Source organism: Anopheles moucheti, chromosome 2 (genome assembly GCF_943734755.1).
Source record: "Anopheles moucheti chromosome 2, idAnoMoucSN_F20_07, whole genome shotgun sequence".
Lineage (NCBI taxonomy): Eukaryota > Metazoa > Arthropoda > Insecta > Diptera > Culicidae > Anopheles > Anopheles moucheti.
The window spans coordinates 46,699,764-46,715,841 of NC_069140.1; the positions used below are offsets into that span (position 1 = coordinate 46,699,764).

At 46.3% G+C, this 16,078-nt stretch overlaps 1 protein-coding gene across 1 annotated transcript; it reads left to right on the plus strand.

Annotated features, from left to right (window-relative positions):
• The first annotated feature begins 4,036 nt into the window (after nucleotides 1-4,036).
• LOC128298587 (microtubule-associated protein tau) lies at nucleotides 4,037-16,076 on the plus strand. Its single transcript, XM_053034356.1, has 8 exons — nucleotides 4,037-4,135; nucleotides 4,354-5,911; nucleotides 6,080-6,123; nucleotides 9,486-9,660; nucleotides 9,763-9,968; nucleotides 10,043-10,228; nucleotides 10,320-10,475; nucleotides 14,420-16,076. The coding sequence occupies exons 1-8, from the start codon at nucleotides 4,037-4,039 to the stop codon at nucleotides 14,678-14,680; spliced, it is 2,685 nt and encodes an 894-aa protein (XP_052890316.1). The 3' UTR covers nucleotides 14,681-16,076.
• The last annotated feature ends 2 nt before the right edge of the window (nucleotides 16,077-16,078 follow it).

Sequence of the window (16,078 nt, forward strand, 5' to 3'; positions counted from 1 at the left end):
AGGACTGGTGCGGGAGTAATTTTTGTTTCGGCTAATGTAAAATGTATAGCCTTTATTTTTGCCTTCCTTCCAAATGTTCCCATTTACGGCTTGTAGTCTGGTACGCTCCATACACCGATTTTGAACACATACACGATTTGGGTAAATTGCTGGTCTACAAAACGAAAAGAAACAAACGATTGGTACCCATTTTTTGCCCCCACGATCTGCAACACTGGTGCTTAGAGAGAAGCATAGTCCCCCCTTAGAGTCCCTCACCACTCGTTCTTTAGCGTCCGCACACACATGGAACGCCGCTGACCGCGTTTCGTTTGTTCGTTTGTGCCCGTTTTCCGCGACAAAACCACGCTGACGTGCGCGAACTTCATCGAAGTGTGTCGATTTAATTAAGTGATAGGTCACCGCCGCATCCCTTTCTTGGTAGGTGCCGCTTTGGGGCGGGGGGAGGTAAGTGCTAGTGAGTCGTGCCTAGGTGCTAAAACAATTCACAAAACACTTTAAAAGCGAGTGAAAGAACATCAGCAAACAAACAAGTAGTACACATTAGTGTAAAGCAATATAAGTAGGCGATGAAAATTGGAGTGTGGAAGGCTCACCAGTGTGTTGGAACGTTGTGCAGGTGATTGCGTACGTGCGTGCGTATGTGTGTGTGTGTGTGTATATAACAATTTGTGCAGAGTTGTGTTTGTGAGAGAATGAAAGGAAATTTTTATATGTGATTTACCCAAGTGACCTTCTTGCGTGTGGCTTTCATGTACACGAAATAGCCCCCCCCCCCATTGCCTATCGGGTGCCTAAACAGCAGCAAGTGTGCCTTACGCGAAGAACCAGATTGAGGTTGATTTTGTGCCGACAGAGTGGACAGTGGAAGCGATCCGTAAAAGAAGAAAAGAAAAAGCTCCTATCATAACCATAAATAAGCAACTCACTCGGTGCGCCAGCGGGCGTTAACAATTCCGACGCCATTTTCGGTATGTTTTAATTATGATACGTAACAGCACATGTCGCTGCCATAATCAGCCAAACGCCGCGCCGGTATGGGATGCGGTACACTTTAAAGAATCCCCCGATGCGCCAAACAGGGCCAAATGTGCCAAAACGTTTCCAAACATCGAAACACTTTAACTTCCCGTTTTTTACGTGAGTTTTTTAAGGTGCTATTCCATTTAAGGACGCGACCGCACACCACAAGGGAGAGGGGTGTGATACGTTCACTCGACACGCCAACCGCGCGGGCAAGCACACACACCTAACATCCGTTGCGAATGGCTCGCGAACGCTAATTATGAGCTGTGAAAAATGAAAAGTTTCACCTCGTTTTGGTGGTAGTTTAAATGGGGAGGGAAAAAAAATTTAAGCCACACCAACACCTGGCACACACTGCGACTTCCTCTAGTAGAAAGGTAGGAAGGCAAAGGAAAAAGCACGGCAAAAGCAAAAACAAATACATTAAATCGCTTATCCTCACACGCCAAGTGCGGTGTGGGTTTCACCGTTAAATTCCACCACCCAGCGAAAGCCATCCTATCACGCCACGTGGCGGAGCCTTGGTTGGGAAATGGGGTAACAATGAATGTGCATGTGAACTGACCCTGTTTCGTTTTTTTTTCTCCCCTGCCCCTGTGTGACCATATAACATGAGGTCGCTCATCATATTTCGGGACATGTTGGTCTTTTTTGTTTGTTTGTTTACTTTTACCATCCCCACGGACAGCACGGGCCAGCAAGGATAGTAATGCAAAAGGGGTGGAAGGATCTATCGGGCAAGATCACATTGCGAAACACGAGGGTGGCCCCCTTCGTGTGTTTCCTCGTAAAAGAAGTATTTACTTTATGTTCTGGAGTGGAACAGTGACGGTTCCCTCCCAACACACACACCCCACCACCACCCCTAGAAAGCACCACCATAAGGCAGGGTGGCGTGTCACCGGGTACTATTATTTGGCAAAAGTGTTCTACGCCCACCATCGTGAAGGCCGGCCCTAGATGGGGCCGAAATCGAATGCCGGTGAGCATTTATTATCTCGCATAGAAATATGACTTCCACTTTGCATAAATTTTATGTATATTCAATTGATCAAACATACACCAGTCACGGACCCCACGGGGGGACGATGGGGACGACCGCAACCCGGGTATCCGGGTCGATTGGTGGTGGTTCTTGAGACGCTCCCGAAGATACGAGCGAACGTTCGTCGATTCCGCTGTCCTTCGAAGGAAACAATATCCATCCATATACTTTTTTCGCGAATATCATTCGCGATTGTAGTACGATTCGTCGGGGGTAGGTGGGCCAACAAACGGAGCAAAAAGTGACAAACTTTAGGGCCACCTATACTGTGTCTTCGGTTTGGGATTGCATGCCATCGTGTCCCCTAATTCCCCCCAAAAAAAAAAAACAAAAAGCAATGTCGATGCACGTTCCACCAGTCCGGATTGGATCTGCCTGGGTGGCAGGTGGATGCGAGATGATATATATGTTTGCGGGCAGGTGCCAACCAGGTCGACGAAACCAAACCCAAACGAAGCGCATGGGACACGGTGTACATCGGTACATCGGTTACGGTTCCACGCTCCGGTCCGGTGGCGTGACGCCCGCCGTAAGAACTAATGATCAAAACGTCAATACGGTGGCTGGAACATCGGTTGCGGTGTGTGTGCGCCTGCCGTCTTATTGCGGTCTTATCGTTAAATATTTCAACACCCAGGACAGGGCTATCAACCGGCCCCGGTTTGGTTGAATATTTGCTGAGGATGTGATTGATATTTCCATTATTTCTCGATTAGGATCACGTGCGTTGCGATACGATGCGCCAAACATCGTATTAGGTGGGGCGTCGAAATATATGTTACTGCAAATAGAGGCATTAAGCGTCTCTTTTTATCGGTTTTAATCCACTCTAGCCAGAATGTTTCCTCATTGCGTTGTCAATAATGTAGGAAACTACTAGGAAACATACTAACGATCCTTCTTTGTCGAGGCATAATGTAGGCTTGCCATGAAAACTTGCCAATATACTTGTGACGCAAAACAGACATTTCAAATCACATGCGTATAACAGTTTTTCGGAGTAAGAAAGTGACACACCGGCGATACTATTTTCCCTAGATTGTGTAAAGATCTCTGTAGGTGTAAATAATTGTGTTGCATTAGGTTGTACTATATTGACTTGCTTGATTTTTAACTTTGTTGAAGCATTACAGGCGGACAACTCGTGTACTTGTACAAACTCCCTTCTATCTGTTATACAACTTATTGTACATTTCATTAGTAGACAACTACTCCAGTAATTAATTACTCTTCACATGTAGATTGTTTCGGAAACTAGAACTATCTCATTTTTCTCTGTAACATGAGCCTCCTTTTTACTACACCAACTTTAGTGTATAACACGAAACTGTTATACACCGCAGCTAGTACTCTAGGTTAGCTCCTCTAGCTCCAATGCGTTCTGCTGTTCAGCGAGCATACGATATTGAGGAAGTTTCACCGCTCAAAAGAACAAACCACCTCACGGGATGGGTGGATCACGGATTATACCCACTCAAGACACTCTAGACACCCTGCCCTGTTGTAGGCATTGTACATAAAATGCAGTCCCTTACCGCTTGCCACCACCTTCCCGTAGCTATACAAAACGGAATGGATGCCGATGGGTGGAACACGTGGAAAACAATAATTCCGGGTACGAACACAAAAAAAGCCTGATCGTTCCATCCCACCTCACCAAACCTAGCGGCCAAATCTGTCCCACGGACCGGACATCAGGGCCACCAAATAATTTACCAAAGCCCAATAGGCACATCATGTGTGAAGTGCATGAGCATATTTGATGCGTTGTGTACAGGACGTGTGTATAAAGAAACTCAAGGGCAACACGCTTCTAGGGTAGGATTTGTGACAATCGAACCGGAAACCACAGCCAGGTCCTTTTTATGTCCTTTCAGTCCGCAGTACGAAGCGATCTGATTGTCTGAGCCGCTGAGTGGCTGGGTGTACTTGTAGTCTGTGTACACTGGGTTGTTCGCGTCAAAGATGGACGTGCGTACGGTAAGCTACGTGTCAGATGGAGTTGAGCAAGCGATGGAGTTAAGCCACCTGCAAACGAAGCAGGCGGGTGGGCGAAGCGAACGCGTGAGTTACAACAACCGTACCTGGGCGTAAGAGAGGGCGTTTTTGGACGACTTTTTTGTTTTCTATAAAACCTTTTCATTTTTATTTTCTATAAACTCTTTACACGAAAAGGGTGGTAGGTTAAACACCCTTTAGGCGTCTGCAATTTCGAGCAGCATCGATGGTCTATTACTGTCTTGTATAATGCTTACCAGCCTGTTCTATGTCTTATGTCACAGAGTATCTCTGGCTCCGAACCTTCAAAGCAACCGTCAGCAACCGGTGGGCCAAACCTTTATGCGCCCAGTGTGGTTAGCTCTCAGCTGCGTCCACAGCCCGTCGCGACTGTACCGACGCCGGCACCTGTCCCCGTGCCTGTTCCCGTTTCTATACCTCCGGCACGTTCATCCCAACCTCCGCAGCAGGTCCGCTTTACTTCTGAACCCCGTGCCGAGGTTAAGTTTGCCCCAGCGGCACCGCTAAAGACTCCACTCGTGCGTCCCTTGCTACCGGCACAGCAACCACAGCTTCAGCAACATCCACGCGACCTAGCAGCACCTGCCGCCGTCCATCCGGCACCGATTACACTCCGCCAGCCCATCGTCCTCCAGCAGGCCCCTTACGCAATGGACCCTGTACGACCCAATCCCGGTATGCCCCCCGGGGCACAGATGATGCGGCCCCCGGTCAACGTTGGTCCACCGCGGACGGGAACACCCACACAACCACAGCCACCCCGCCCGGGGGGTATGTACACCGGTCCACATCAACCACCAGGCGTCCCCATGCCCATGCGGCCACAAATGCCACCGGGCGCTGGTGTTCCTGGGATGCAGCCAGGCATGCAACCGCGACCTCCGTCGGCCCAGGGCATGCAACGTCCACCCATGATGGGGCAGCCGCCTCCAATCCGGCCGCCCAACCCGATGGGAGGCCCACGGCCAACCATTTCGCCCCAAAATTCGAACCTCGGCGGAGGAATGCTGCCGGGTATGGGAGGACCCAGACCACCGATGCCCATGCAGGGCGGCGGAGGAGTGGGTGGCCCCGCTGGACCTCCACAGGGTATGAGACCGAACTTCTACAACCGTCCCATGGGGCCGGGAGATCCGAGCAGGCCACCGTCCGGCATTGACATGGGTGGACCAGGGGGTGGAATAGCTGGAGGACCTCCATCATCTGCGACTCCGTCGGTCGACGATGATGAGGACGTTGTGATTGGGCGAGTTTCAGCGGACAGCTCTTCGGCGCTGAACAGTCCCAATCCCGCGAGAGCTCCTTCGCGTAACTTTAACATGCCCGGGCCACCGTCGGCGACGGGAGTGGAGCGGGAGAAGTCGATTCCGTCCCGACCGCCATCCGTCGCAGGCAACTACGGTAAGCCCGGTTCGAACGAGTTTGAGCTCGACAGTGCATCTGGCAGGCCGCTTCATGCGCTGAAGGACTTTATCAACAAGGATCCTTCCCGGCCGGGTCAATCGCCCACCCAATCACCTTCGCCCGGCAGTCAACAGTCCCTGTCGCCAGCGAACACGGACGAGAACTTCAGCTATCGGCCCGGGCCAAAGCCAGCTTCCGGTCAACCACAGTACAAGCTGCAACCACCACCTGGAACCCGTCCCAACGTGCAAAGCCCTTCGGCGACCGGTCCGGGTGGTCGTTCCGAGGGGGACAAAGTTACCTTCCAGATACCGAACGGCGGTGCCAGAGAAGGGTCCCAGGAGTGGAACTCACGATCGAGACCGCCACAGCAGCACATGGTCCGGACTGGACCGAAATCTTTAACGGCCGATCACAGTAAGCCCCCGACCAGATCATACCCAACCCATTTATCGATTTCATTCAAGAACATCCTTTCTAGGCCAAAGTCCACTATTAGCCACCGCACAACGCTTCCGTTACTAATGTCCTTTTCCTTCTCATTTTCATTCCGCCCCGTTTGCTAATTGGCGAATCGCGCTCTAGAAGGTGACAACGATAGCGGCGTTGACGAGTACACTCAGGAAAAGGTAAGTTTTTACATCGGCATCGGCATACCAAACCGGGCACGCAACATAGGACCACCGGGCGTAACCACTACCTTATGCTAAGCTTCGTGCAAAGGATTGTACAAGAAAATGGAGAAAGCAATTTCTTTTTAATTTCCCGCACAAATTGCGTGTTCCTCCTGGGCAAGCAGCGCTTACTTTGTTTGCCGCGCGTGTATCTTGCGCCTCGGGACAAAGTTTGTCGAGGGTTTGTTTTCACGTAAGCACGGCAAAGTCACGGGGAAATGTTTGGCTCGCTGAAATGTTCACCTTGCGGATATGGTCATACTCAATTTCCGCTGCTATCATGTTGCTCTGCAACGTGGAACAGTAATGTTACTTTACGAGCTGCAATGAACATTGTTGAATTCATTTGCGAAAGCGGTTAAGAAATGTAAGGAATTGTCAGCGTACAGCAAGTTGCCGCAATTTTGAGTAAAATTAGTGTGCAGCAATCACCGGAGATCTCACGCGACTTGTTGAAGACTTGGTGGAGCTTTCCGTTCTGCAGATGATGTCTATTTATTTGGGCTTGGATTTGGAAGCTAGTTAAGTCGTTGTCGGAATATTTCAAAACTGCTTTAGTCTTTATACTCGAAAGACTGATTTTACTCCACCGCATTTGCTGGAAAATCAATGGAGTTTGTTTGCATAAACTCAAAGCGATTCTTGGAGGCTCTTCAACTAGGTTCTTTGGGAATCCTTGAAGCTCGGGCTTGGTTTGCGTACCACCTTATCTGTCTGTAAGTACAGATTTCACGAGTCGGTTCAGAGAATATATAGTCCGTGTGGTAATATACAGGGTGTTCAATATGAATGTTCAAATATTTAAAAGGGCGTTCAACTTCAAGTTCATTTTCAAAATTTGATTCAAAAAGTAGATTTGATATTTGCTGTTTCTGGTTTATTCTGCTGGAAGCTAGGTTTATACAGAACGTTTACAACATAGCTTTAGGGAAAACCCGGTACTTCATAATATTTCAGAAGCTTCACATGTTACTCGAACCAGAAATTAGTGATTCGCACGGCTTACATAGGATTTTTGTCCGAAATTTGAGAATTACCACCTAGAACAGGTCCAAATCGTTGTCCTTGTATGAGAGTTGAGAATCGATATCATACAGAACCAAACAATATGTCAATAGAATGCAAATCCGAGAAGCTTGAAGTCCAAAAAGTTGTGTCCAGAAAGTCGATTAAATCGTTCATCGATCACAGGTTTTTCACCAAAATCCCGCTAATTCGGGTGCACCATCCTGCTGGAACACGTAGCGCTCATCTCCGTTGTGTTCATGTTAGGAGACTGCACTTCGGACGATACACATTGGAGTCTACCCTTGGTTATGTTGCACTTCATGTGGCTGCTGCACCACGAACATTAACAGTTCGAAAATAGGAATTCTTGATCACCGTTCTAAAAGAGGTAACTCTATACTCGACTCAACCTCTTTGTGCTGATCCCTCCAAAAGAACAATAACGGACAGAAATTCAACTTCTTGCACATTTTAAAGCTAATATGTACACGTTTAAGACAAAAATACCAGAACAGAACATAAGCATGGCACAACAATAATTACTTGTTCTTGACGATGCAAATTTCGATTCGAGCTTACTGAACACCCTGTAAAGTTTTCACGAGTCTGTTTAGGTGCTGGAGCTAGAAATGTTCGATTTAGTTTCACTTTTTTCTGTTTTGGGAGAAATTGTTTTAGTTAACATATACTGTATGCACCTAAGGGCATTGTACCAACTCCACAAATTCTCTTGATGTTCTGGCATAAGTTCGTTCGTAGGTCTCCTTATCGAACTTGCTGATATCGAACTCAACCTAGACCTTGATGCAGGTTGATAAAGTGGGACAAGTCCTGGTTAAAGAACTTGATCATCATTGGAAGTGATTATAAAAAGTTATCTGAAGTTTATCTGACTATTAACTTAGTAGAGTACACCTCGAGAAAACTAGAAGTAGATAGGTACACAGAAGAGTTTTGTTGATTGTAAATTTATTCACCTTTTTGCAGACTTTCAGTTTGACCAAGTTCAGGTAAACTGGTGGCAAACATGTCATGAGAATTGCGCAGGGCCCTGAGAGTGGCTATCTTTCATTTGAATTGCTTTTATCTATCTTATTATTACTCAATAGTATTAATGACTCGATGTCTAGAAGGTCGTTCTTTTAAAGATTCTTCTTCAAAGTCCATTAATCTCTTATGAGTCATGGATTAGTAAATTCTAGTCTATACCATTTATGATTATACGGTAGTCCGCGATTGACTAGAATAGATACTTGCCATTGCCACTAACACCACAATTACCCAGCCAATAATACGTGATGTGTAAAAATAAACAACGATCAGTTCGGGGAAAAATGATGATCGTTCGTCCCATGCATTTTCCGGTAGTAGCGCACGCAATAACTACTTGCTAGCCGAAGAAGCTCGCCTTGAACTAATTTCCAGCAACCCAGGGGAGCGAATGTTGGATACATTAGTTTTTGTCGAGGGCACGACATAGACCTTCGGGATGGTGGATGTCGAAAACGATACCATAAAAAAGCGCAGCCGGGTGTGCCAACCGGGCGGTAGATTATGATGTTAAAAGTTGCCAAAAACAGAGCGATGTCTTCGGCTTACCATTCGCTGAGGGAAAGAAGGTTCAAGAAGGTTTCCCCCAGTGCAGACGGCAGATGCCGTGTAGAGTGTAGAATCGATCCGCTAACAACGATCGATCGCATCCACAAGTTACGCACCGCTAGTCAGTTATAAGGCGACCGGTGAGCTACCCCTTATGCGCGCGACTCATTCGCAAGACTTCCCAGATGAATGGATCGTTTGGCCCGGAACGCTCCGGTAACTGTTTGCCGAACCGTTTAGGAAGTTTTGTCGCGGCACAACCACAACACGCGACCCCCCCTAAACCATTTGGCCGAAGGTGACGAACGAACATTCGATTCGTAGCCGTGATCATACCATTGCGATGCCGCTGCAGAAGCCGCTGGTAGGTTCCATAAATGGGGGCGCACAAACATACATTTTCTTTCCTCTGATGCTTCTGGTGCGATACACACTGGTGCGGATGCTCGAGCGTGGGTTGAGTTTGTTTTAATACATTTTGTCGTAGCGCTCTCGGCTTCCGAAACGTTTTTATTTCCCAGTGCGCGAAATTGAAACGCGATCAATCAATATATCGCTTTAAAAGGTAGTAAGATGGTAGTAAACGGCACGTGATGAACAGGGACGGGGAGGATTGGTATGGGACGGGTAATGGGGGATGTGGGAGGGTGGGAGTGGTGGTCCCGTACCGTAACGAGTGTGTCACTAATCTTTTCGCGACCATTTGACAGGATCGTCCCAATGCGCTAGCATCGCCAGCGTCGCCACTGAAGTCACCGAGCAAGATACCGGGACTAGCCAGAAGACCGGAGAACATTTCGTCCGAAACCCGATCGCGGAGCACCTCGAAGCAGCGCGCCAACGCGAAAACACCGGAAACGCCCTCCGAGCAGCCGCTAATTAAAAGTAAGCACCGTGTGCAGTGTGTCCGTGTGTTTGTTGCCGTTGAAATGCTAATGTGCTGTGGCCACTTTCTTGCCGTTTTTTGTTTTGTTTCGTGCCGCACAGAAGTACCAATGAACAAAATACAAGTCGGTGGGACACCATCTCCGAATCTGAAGGTCGTCAAGTCGAAGATTGGGTCGCTGGAAAACGCCAGCCACAAACCGGGCGGTGGCCATGTGAAGATCGAAACGAAGAAAGTCGACATAAAGGCGGCACCACGGATTGAGGCGAAAAATGATGCGTACGTGCCGAAGGGTGGCGATAAGAAGGTACGTGCACTGCAATGTCCTGCAACCTTGCAAATGGGTGTCCGTTTCAACACGATTCTTTTCTTCGCGTGCAGATTATAAGCACAAAGCTGCAGTGGAACGCAAAGCCGAAGATCGGTTCGATGGACAATGCGAGTCACAAGCCGGGCGGTGGCGACAAGCGTATCGAGTCGATCAAGACCGACTTCAAGGAGAGGGCAAAGCCCAAAATTGGTTCCAAGGACAACATTACGTACAAACCGGGTGGCGGTGACATAAAGGTAGGGTCTCCGGTAATGGTACCTTCAATTGCCCGACGGTACACAGAATAACCTTCCCGTTCGATTTGTTTGATTTCGCACCGCAAAACAGATCGTACACCAGAAGCTAGACATCAAGGCGGAAAGTAAGATCGGTTCGCTGGACAACCTTAAACATAAGCCGGGCGGTGGCGATAAGAAAATATTCGACGACAAGGAGTATCTGAAGAACATCGAGCATCCGATCACGCCAAGTCCTTCCACACAGGTAAAGTCTGGCACGGGCTCATCGGAAAACTTGCTCGAGTAAGACGGTGGCGCCGCGTGGTGTGATGGTTCCTGTACCAAAAAAAAAATCAAGGGTTCCACACACACACACAGGCGTACGCTACGTCGTCTCCGCTGCACATGCGCGCTCTATGTGCTCTCTCCTGATCGCGCTAAGCGGACGTCGCAAACCGTTCCGCGCGGCCTGTTCGGTGCAAAGCGCAAAGCAAAAGCTCCACACAAAACAATGCCCAACAATGCCTGGTAGTTTGGTTTCGACTTGCCGCGATACTTGCTAAATATATATATATTTGTACCGTTGTGTTACTTTCGTATCCTTCCGTCCACGTTATGGTTTATGGTAGCCTTGGTTGTAGTGCGCATTTTATCCTTGCCTTTATCGCGATTTTCTTGACCGCTGCGTGTATATGCCAATGTCGGGACCTTTGTAGGGACTCGTGTGCAACTTCCTCACGCGTGTAGGTAGTGTGAAAATTCCCATAGTTAGAACGCAATTGGCACAAAGCAACTTCACTTTAAGCAATCTCTTTCGCGTTTAATTGTAAGGTTGGTTTTGCGACTCAATTCTAAATGTTTGTTCCAATCTGTTTCTACTCTTTTCCAACGATCGCACACCGATCACGCCCCGTAGGACTATCTGTACAAATTCTATTAGTATTAAGCTGAACTCTTGTCCACGGCCGTACAAGCAGCATCGCCTTCCAAAGCCCTGCATAGCCCTCCATAGCTCTCCACACACATACACACAGACACAGAACACACAGCTCTAGCATGGCCTGATGTAGGCTACCCCGGTGAGCGCTACCGTTTCCTTCCTGAGCTCTGTTTAACTTCTAGCTGAAGGGCCTTAGCGTGAGGCGTGCGTCGCCGTAAGTTATCTCTCTGAACGAGCATTGTTTTTTTTCCACGCGTGTTTAGAGTTTGGTGGTTTGGTTTGGATTTTTGAAGTGTAACAGTGTGATCATTCACCTTGAGCAATGTTGTAACGATAGATACATTCCTACTCGCATATATATATTTATACATAGAACGATCGTACTCTCGTCCGTAGTCGTCTTCCTTCCGTCGGTAACGTTATGCCATATCCAGATCCCCTACCACGAATTTCCGTCCCGTGTAGTTGTTTTGTTTTGCCGTGCGAGTGTTACTAATGCGATCAACCGTGAATGTGTTTTGGATCAATTTCACAGCCCGATGGAACGGAAGAATGCAGCTACAGTAGCAACACCGAAGCCGAGCTGGAGTAGATGCTTTGCAAATGCACTGTGCCCACCCGCAGCCTATCCGCGCACGCACAGCTACTGCTGCTTTTGCGCCGCACGGGCATTAGACTGTCGCCCGGATTCCGATCATGGGCGGGTTAAACGCAGTAGTAGTAGTAGCCCAGTAGGCACTATTCGGTCGCTCTTGCTGCACATGCCCAACCTCCTACACCGGCGTGTGGGCGGCGGCGATTTTTCCTGTTCCATTTGTGTTTCTTTTGGTTTTTTCCTCTCTATTTTGCTCAACTGTTAGTTTACTGAATGAAAGTGTGCGGCAATGCGCGTTTTTATGTGTTTTTGAGCTCCTTTCTACAAAATTGACACCCTCTCTTTGCCTAACTCGTTTGCTCCTTTGTTTTGGTTTCGTTTACACTCTATTTTGTCTTTTTCAATATTATTTTAATTTTATCTTTTCACATTTGTTTCTTCTATTTTCTAATTGCAGCCAACCACTCCTATCCCGTTCTAAATTGGAAAAAAACGTTTCTGTTTGTTTCGTTGTACGTTATGGACACGGTTGCGTTATGTTTGTGAAGACTTGACTTAAGCATTATGTTTAGCCATATGTTCCACATATGAGCAAGCCAAGCATCGATATTGACAGCTGTGCGGCGAAAAAAATTATATAACTTCGTTTTACACCTTGCTACTGTTGTTTGTTATCTAGTTCATTGGCCAATCATTGTTCAATAATGTGTTATTTAATTTGTATCGTAAAGCAGTGCGTTCCTCTTACTTTCGTTAAGCACATTCTGTAGCGCAATAGGCACGAGCAAAAGCCATTTAATATTTACATAAAACATCACCACATTAACAAAAAAAAAAACATTCGAAACCTTTTCCCTTCCCAGTATAAGCGTGGGAAAAGGCGTTACAAACAAAGAGCACAGTAGACACTGGAACCGATATGTATACTAAAAAAACACCCGGTAGTATTACAAGAAATAGTAAACCATAGACACAGAAACGTACGAACTGCAGTGTAATGTTTGAGTACCATTTTGCAAAATAGCTTCAATACGGAATCACAAACAAATGTGCTAAATGATCATACAGTTATCGGTTTCGTTTTGTAACATTATCTTAAATTATACACCTTACAATGTAAAACCATTCGCATATATCAAGTATTAGTGTAACGTTCATATAATCTCAACCTTTTTTTTCTACACTGATTCGCTCGCGTTCACGCAATAGCTTAACGAAATGGTAACCACGGCACGGTTAAAAACGAAGCGTGAGCGAAAATCAAGGCAATAAGGCTCATTTGCCAAGAGTATATAAAACTCTAACGCTTAAGTCCCAGTGCTTTGGCTTAAAAGATTATTGAATCTGATTTTCGCACACGTTTCGCTTTTAATCGTTTGCTATGCTTCGCGTTGCTGCTTTCGGTGCCATTATAGCGCATAGCGAAGACTAATGTTTACCATTACCGTAATTCTATCAAATTGTTAGAACAATGGGATATTACAATTGTCGATTTCAGTTCAAACATACGTAACTGCAAGAAACGAACGATAGACAGCGCAACTAGCACGTGTCCCGTTGACAACCGGGTTTCGATGGGTTGCAGTTAAACCATATATGAAAGTATCCGATTCATGTCAGCAATGCTAAAAAAAAAACAAAAACACAGCATTAATACAGTTAATGAAAACAACAACCACAACAACAACAAAAAACAGTGAAAATCCTAATGGATAAATGATGGTCAACGGAAAGCTGAACGTGTTCTAAGGCGAATTAGAGACAAACAAAAACAAAACTATAAAAGTTTACCTGATGGAGTAGAAAAACAAAAACCAAACTTGATATATTACTATGATACATAAAGGAAAAACAATACAAATGAAGTAAAACAAAACCAAAAAAAAAAGATTAAATCAAAATGAATATTCCAATTGGGTAATAAACGTGTATCGATCGGAAAACTGATAATCGTCTGTGTGAATCGTTTGAACGCTCTCACCTCCCTGCTCCTGCGGGGGATTGTTGCGACCGAATTGCGTGTTTTTTTGGGGGTTCTAATTGCCGAAATGTAGTGCTGCCTTCACTTCAAGTTGCTGATAGTCGTTTCAGTTCCGTACATCGAGTTCCTTTATTGCGTCGTCTTCCCCAGTGCACTAACGCAAAGTAACGCAAAGGCCGTAGTGTGTAGAGTTGTTGTGCCCGGTTGTCGAGCTAACTGCGTTCGCACTATAGCGCCGGAAAAATCCACTCCAAACGTGGAAACCCCCTCAGTATTGCGTTTGACGGTACTAGGTACCACGCACGTATACCCGACGCACATACACCCGCGCGCAAGGCAGTTCCGACGGCTCCGTAATACCGTAATTCCTTCTGGCTTTCATTTGCAAAGATGGCTCCCGTAAGTGCATGTTGTATTCCGATCGAACCGGTACGTCCCCAGTAAGTGTAGCGGTTGTGAGCGTATTGAGTAAGTAGTTCATTCGATCAGCACCATTCACCCTATTACTGCCATTTTGCATATTCAGCTTGTAACTGCCTCGCCTAGAGGGAGAAATAAAAGGATGTTAAGAACAGCACATTCATGAAGAGGTTTCATCCAACTCACCGACACACCGAAAATCGGTGGAGGTTGCGTGTGTTTGGTTTAACTAACGCCAAGCGTTTCCCTTTCCACTTGCATGGCCACCATAAGCGTTCCTCGTCGATGCGCCGGATGACGGCGAGCGTGTCCGGGGTGGATCTGTGTCGCAGCATTGACTACGAGCCGGTACGAGCACCTCCATTAGCGACCGCATCACTCACCGCCTCGCTGTCGATTCCGTCCGAGTGTATCGTACTGTCCGTGGCCAATGAACCGAGTCCCGAGCGGAAGGTGCAGAAGCTAGAATCGGCCCCATGTTTCATACGAAAGGATGGTCGCGCCATACACCCGAAACCATTCCGCACTTATTAAGGAAGGTTAGCGCGTGAATGTGGGGGAAACTTTACAAAATTAAACAGTCACGACATTGGAAACCATATTACGCGTAAGAAAACTCACTCAACCGCCATAGGATGCTTATTACAAATCGAAACATATCTCGAAAGGCGAATCGATGTTTACCGAAACAGTGTACAAACTAAACACCTAAAACCTTCTCTTCCACGCTCCAGCGCCAATTGCCATGGCTCGCAAAACCATTCCATTAAGCAGACCATATAGGGTTACCAAGTCTCTCAGTAGTTAGTTTAGCGTCATAGACAACGGATATCCCATTTGTTATGCTTTGTTTGCATGTGTGCAAACGTCTGTAGTTTAGACAAAAAAACTGTGCTATTTGTAGCGTTACTTCCATAAGCAAACACCGCCAGGATCTTCCCACTGAACAAAATCTAGTTCCGAATTCTAGCACTTGCCCTGAAGATAGTGTACAAACGAAAATCGGACCAAAACCACAAACGACATCCTGAACATCTTTTCCCAGTTGAGAGAAAATTTGAAATCAGAACCGGAGATGAGTGAAACGGAATTAAAAAAAAAGAAACACACAAACAGATTAGACAAACCATTACTTCGCCACTGTTTTCGGTAACTGAAAACAGGGCGATAAGTAAAAGGAAACGACATCGGTAATTGATACTCTGACGAGTTTCAATCTCGATCACAACGACAAAACTAACAGTCAGATTTAAATCGTTATGCCTTAAGGGCATAAGAAAAGAAACAAATAATCCAATCGAGAAACAATCGAAAGGACGAGGCACAGTTGGGCACTCAATAGCGTACGAGAGGTAGAGTAGCACTAGGACCCTCCCTATGGTACGGTTGTTAGTAAATTTGTTTTACATACTCTCCCTACATTGTGTAACATCTGCAGGCAACGGTTTTCGACAAGCAAAAGTCACATTTAACCAGTGAAACACTTAAAACTCTACATAATACTCTCCCCCACCATAGTGCAGGAATGCATTCCTCTTCGAACGCCATCTATTAGGGATTCTTTCACAGAGCCAAGCAAAACTGCACACCTCACGATACGGCAAAAAGGTTAATGGAAACTAGAACACGAGGATTAGTTTTTTTTATTGTATAGCGATGCAAGATGTTAGTACGTTGTTTCGTCCGTTTGTTTGTTCCTTCCTTTCTTTTGTTGTTCTCATCATGACGCGCGCGCACGCATCTATTGTTCTGTTCTTCTTCTTTTGTTTCTTTACTCCCCGATAGTTCAATGTTGTTGTCGCGTTGGCATTTGATTAGACTTTCGGTTTTGTTTTTCTTTTCTATAATCAAAAGCAAAATAAATATCAAATACAAAACGAATTGTATTCAGAACACGCGTAATCTATTGTTTCTTTTTTTTTTCTCTCTCTC

Bases quoted from the DNA above. Each gene is read 5' to 3' on its own strand.
- LOC128298587 (XM_053034356.1), top strand. From the start codon at position 4,037: ATGGACGTGCGTACGGTAAGCTACGTGTCAGATGGAGTTGAGCAAGCG. The intron at 6,124-9,485 runs GTAAGTTTTTAC...ACCATTTGACAG, and splicing joins ACGAGTACACTCAGGAAAAG to GATCGTCCCAATGCGCTAGC. The intron at 9,661-9,762 runs GTAAGCACCGTG...CGTGCCGCACAG, and splicing joins CGAGCAGCCGCTAATTAAAA to AAGTACCAATGAACAAAATA.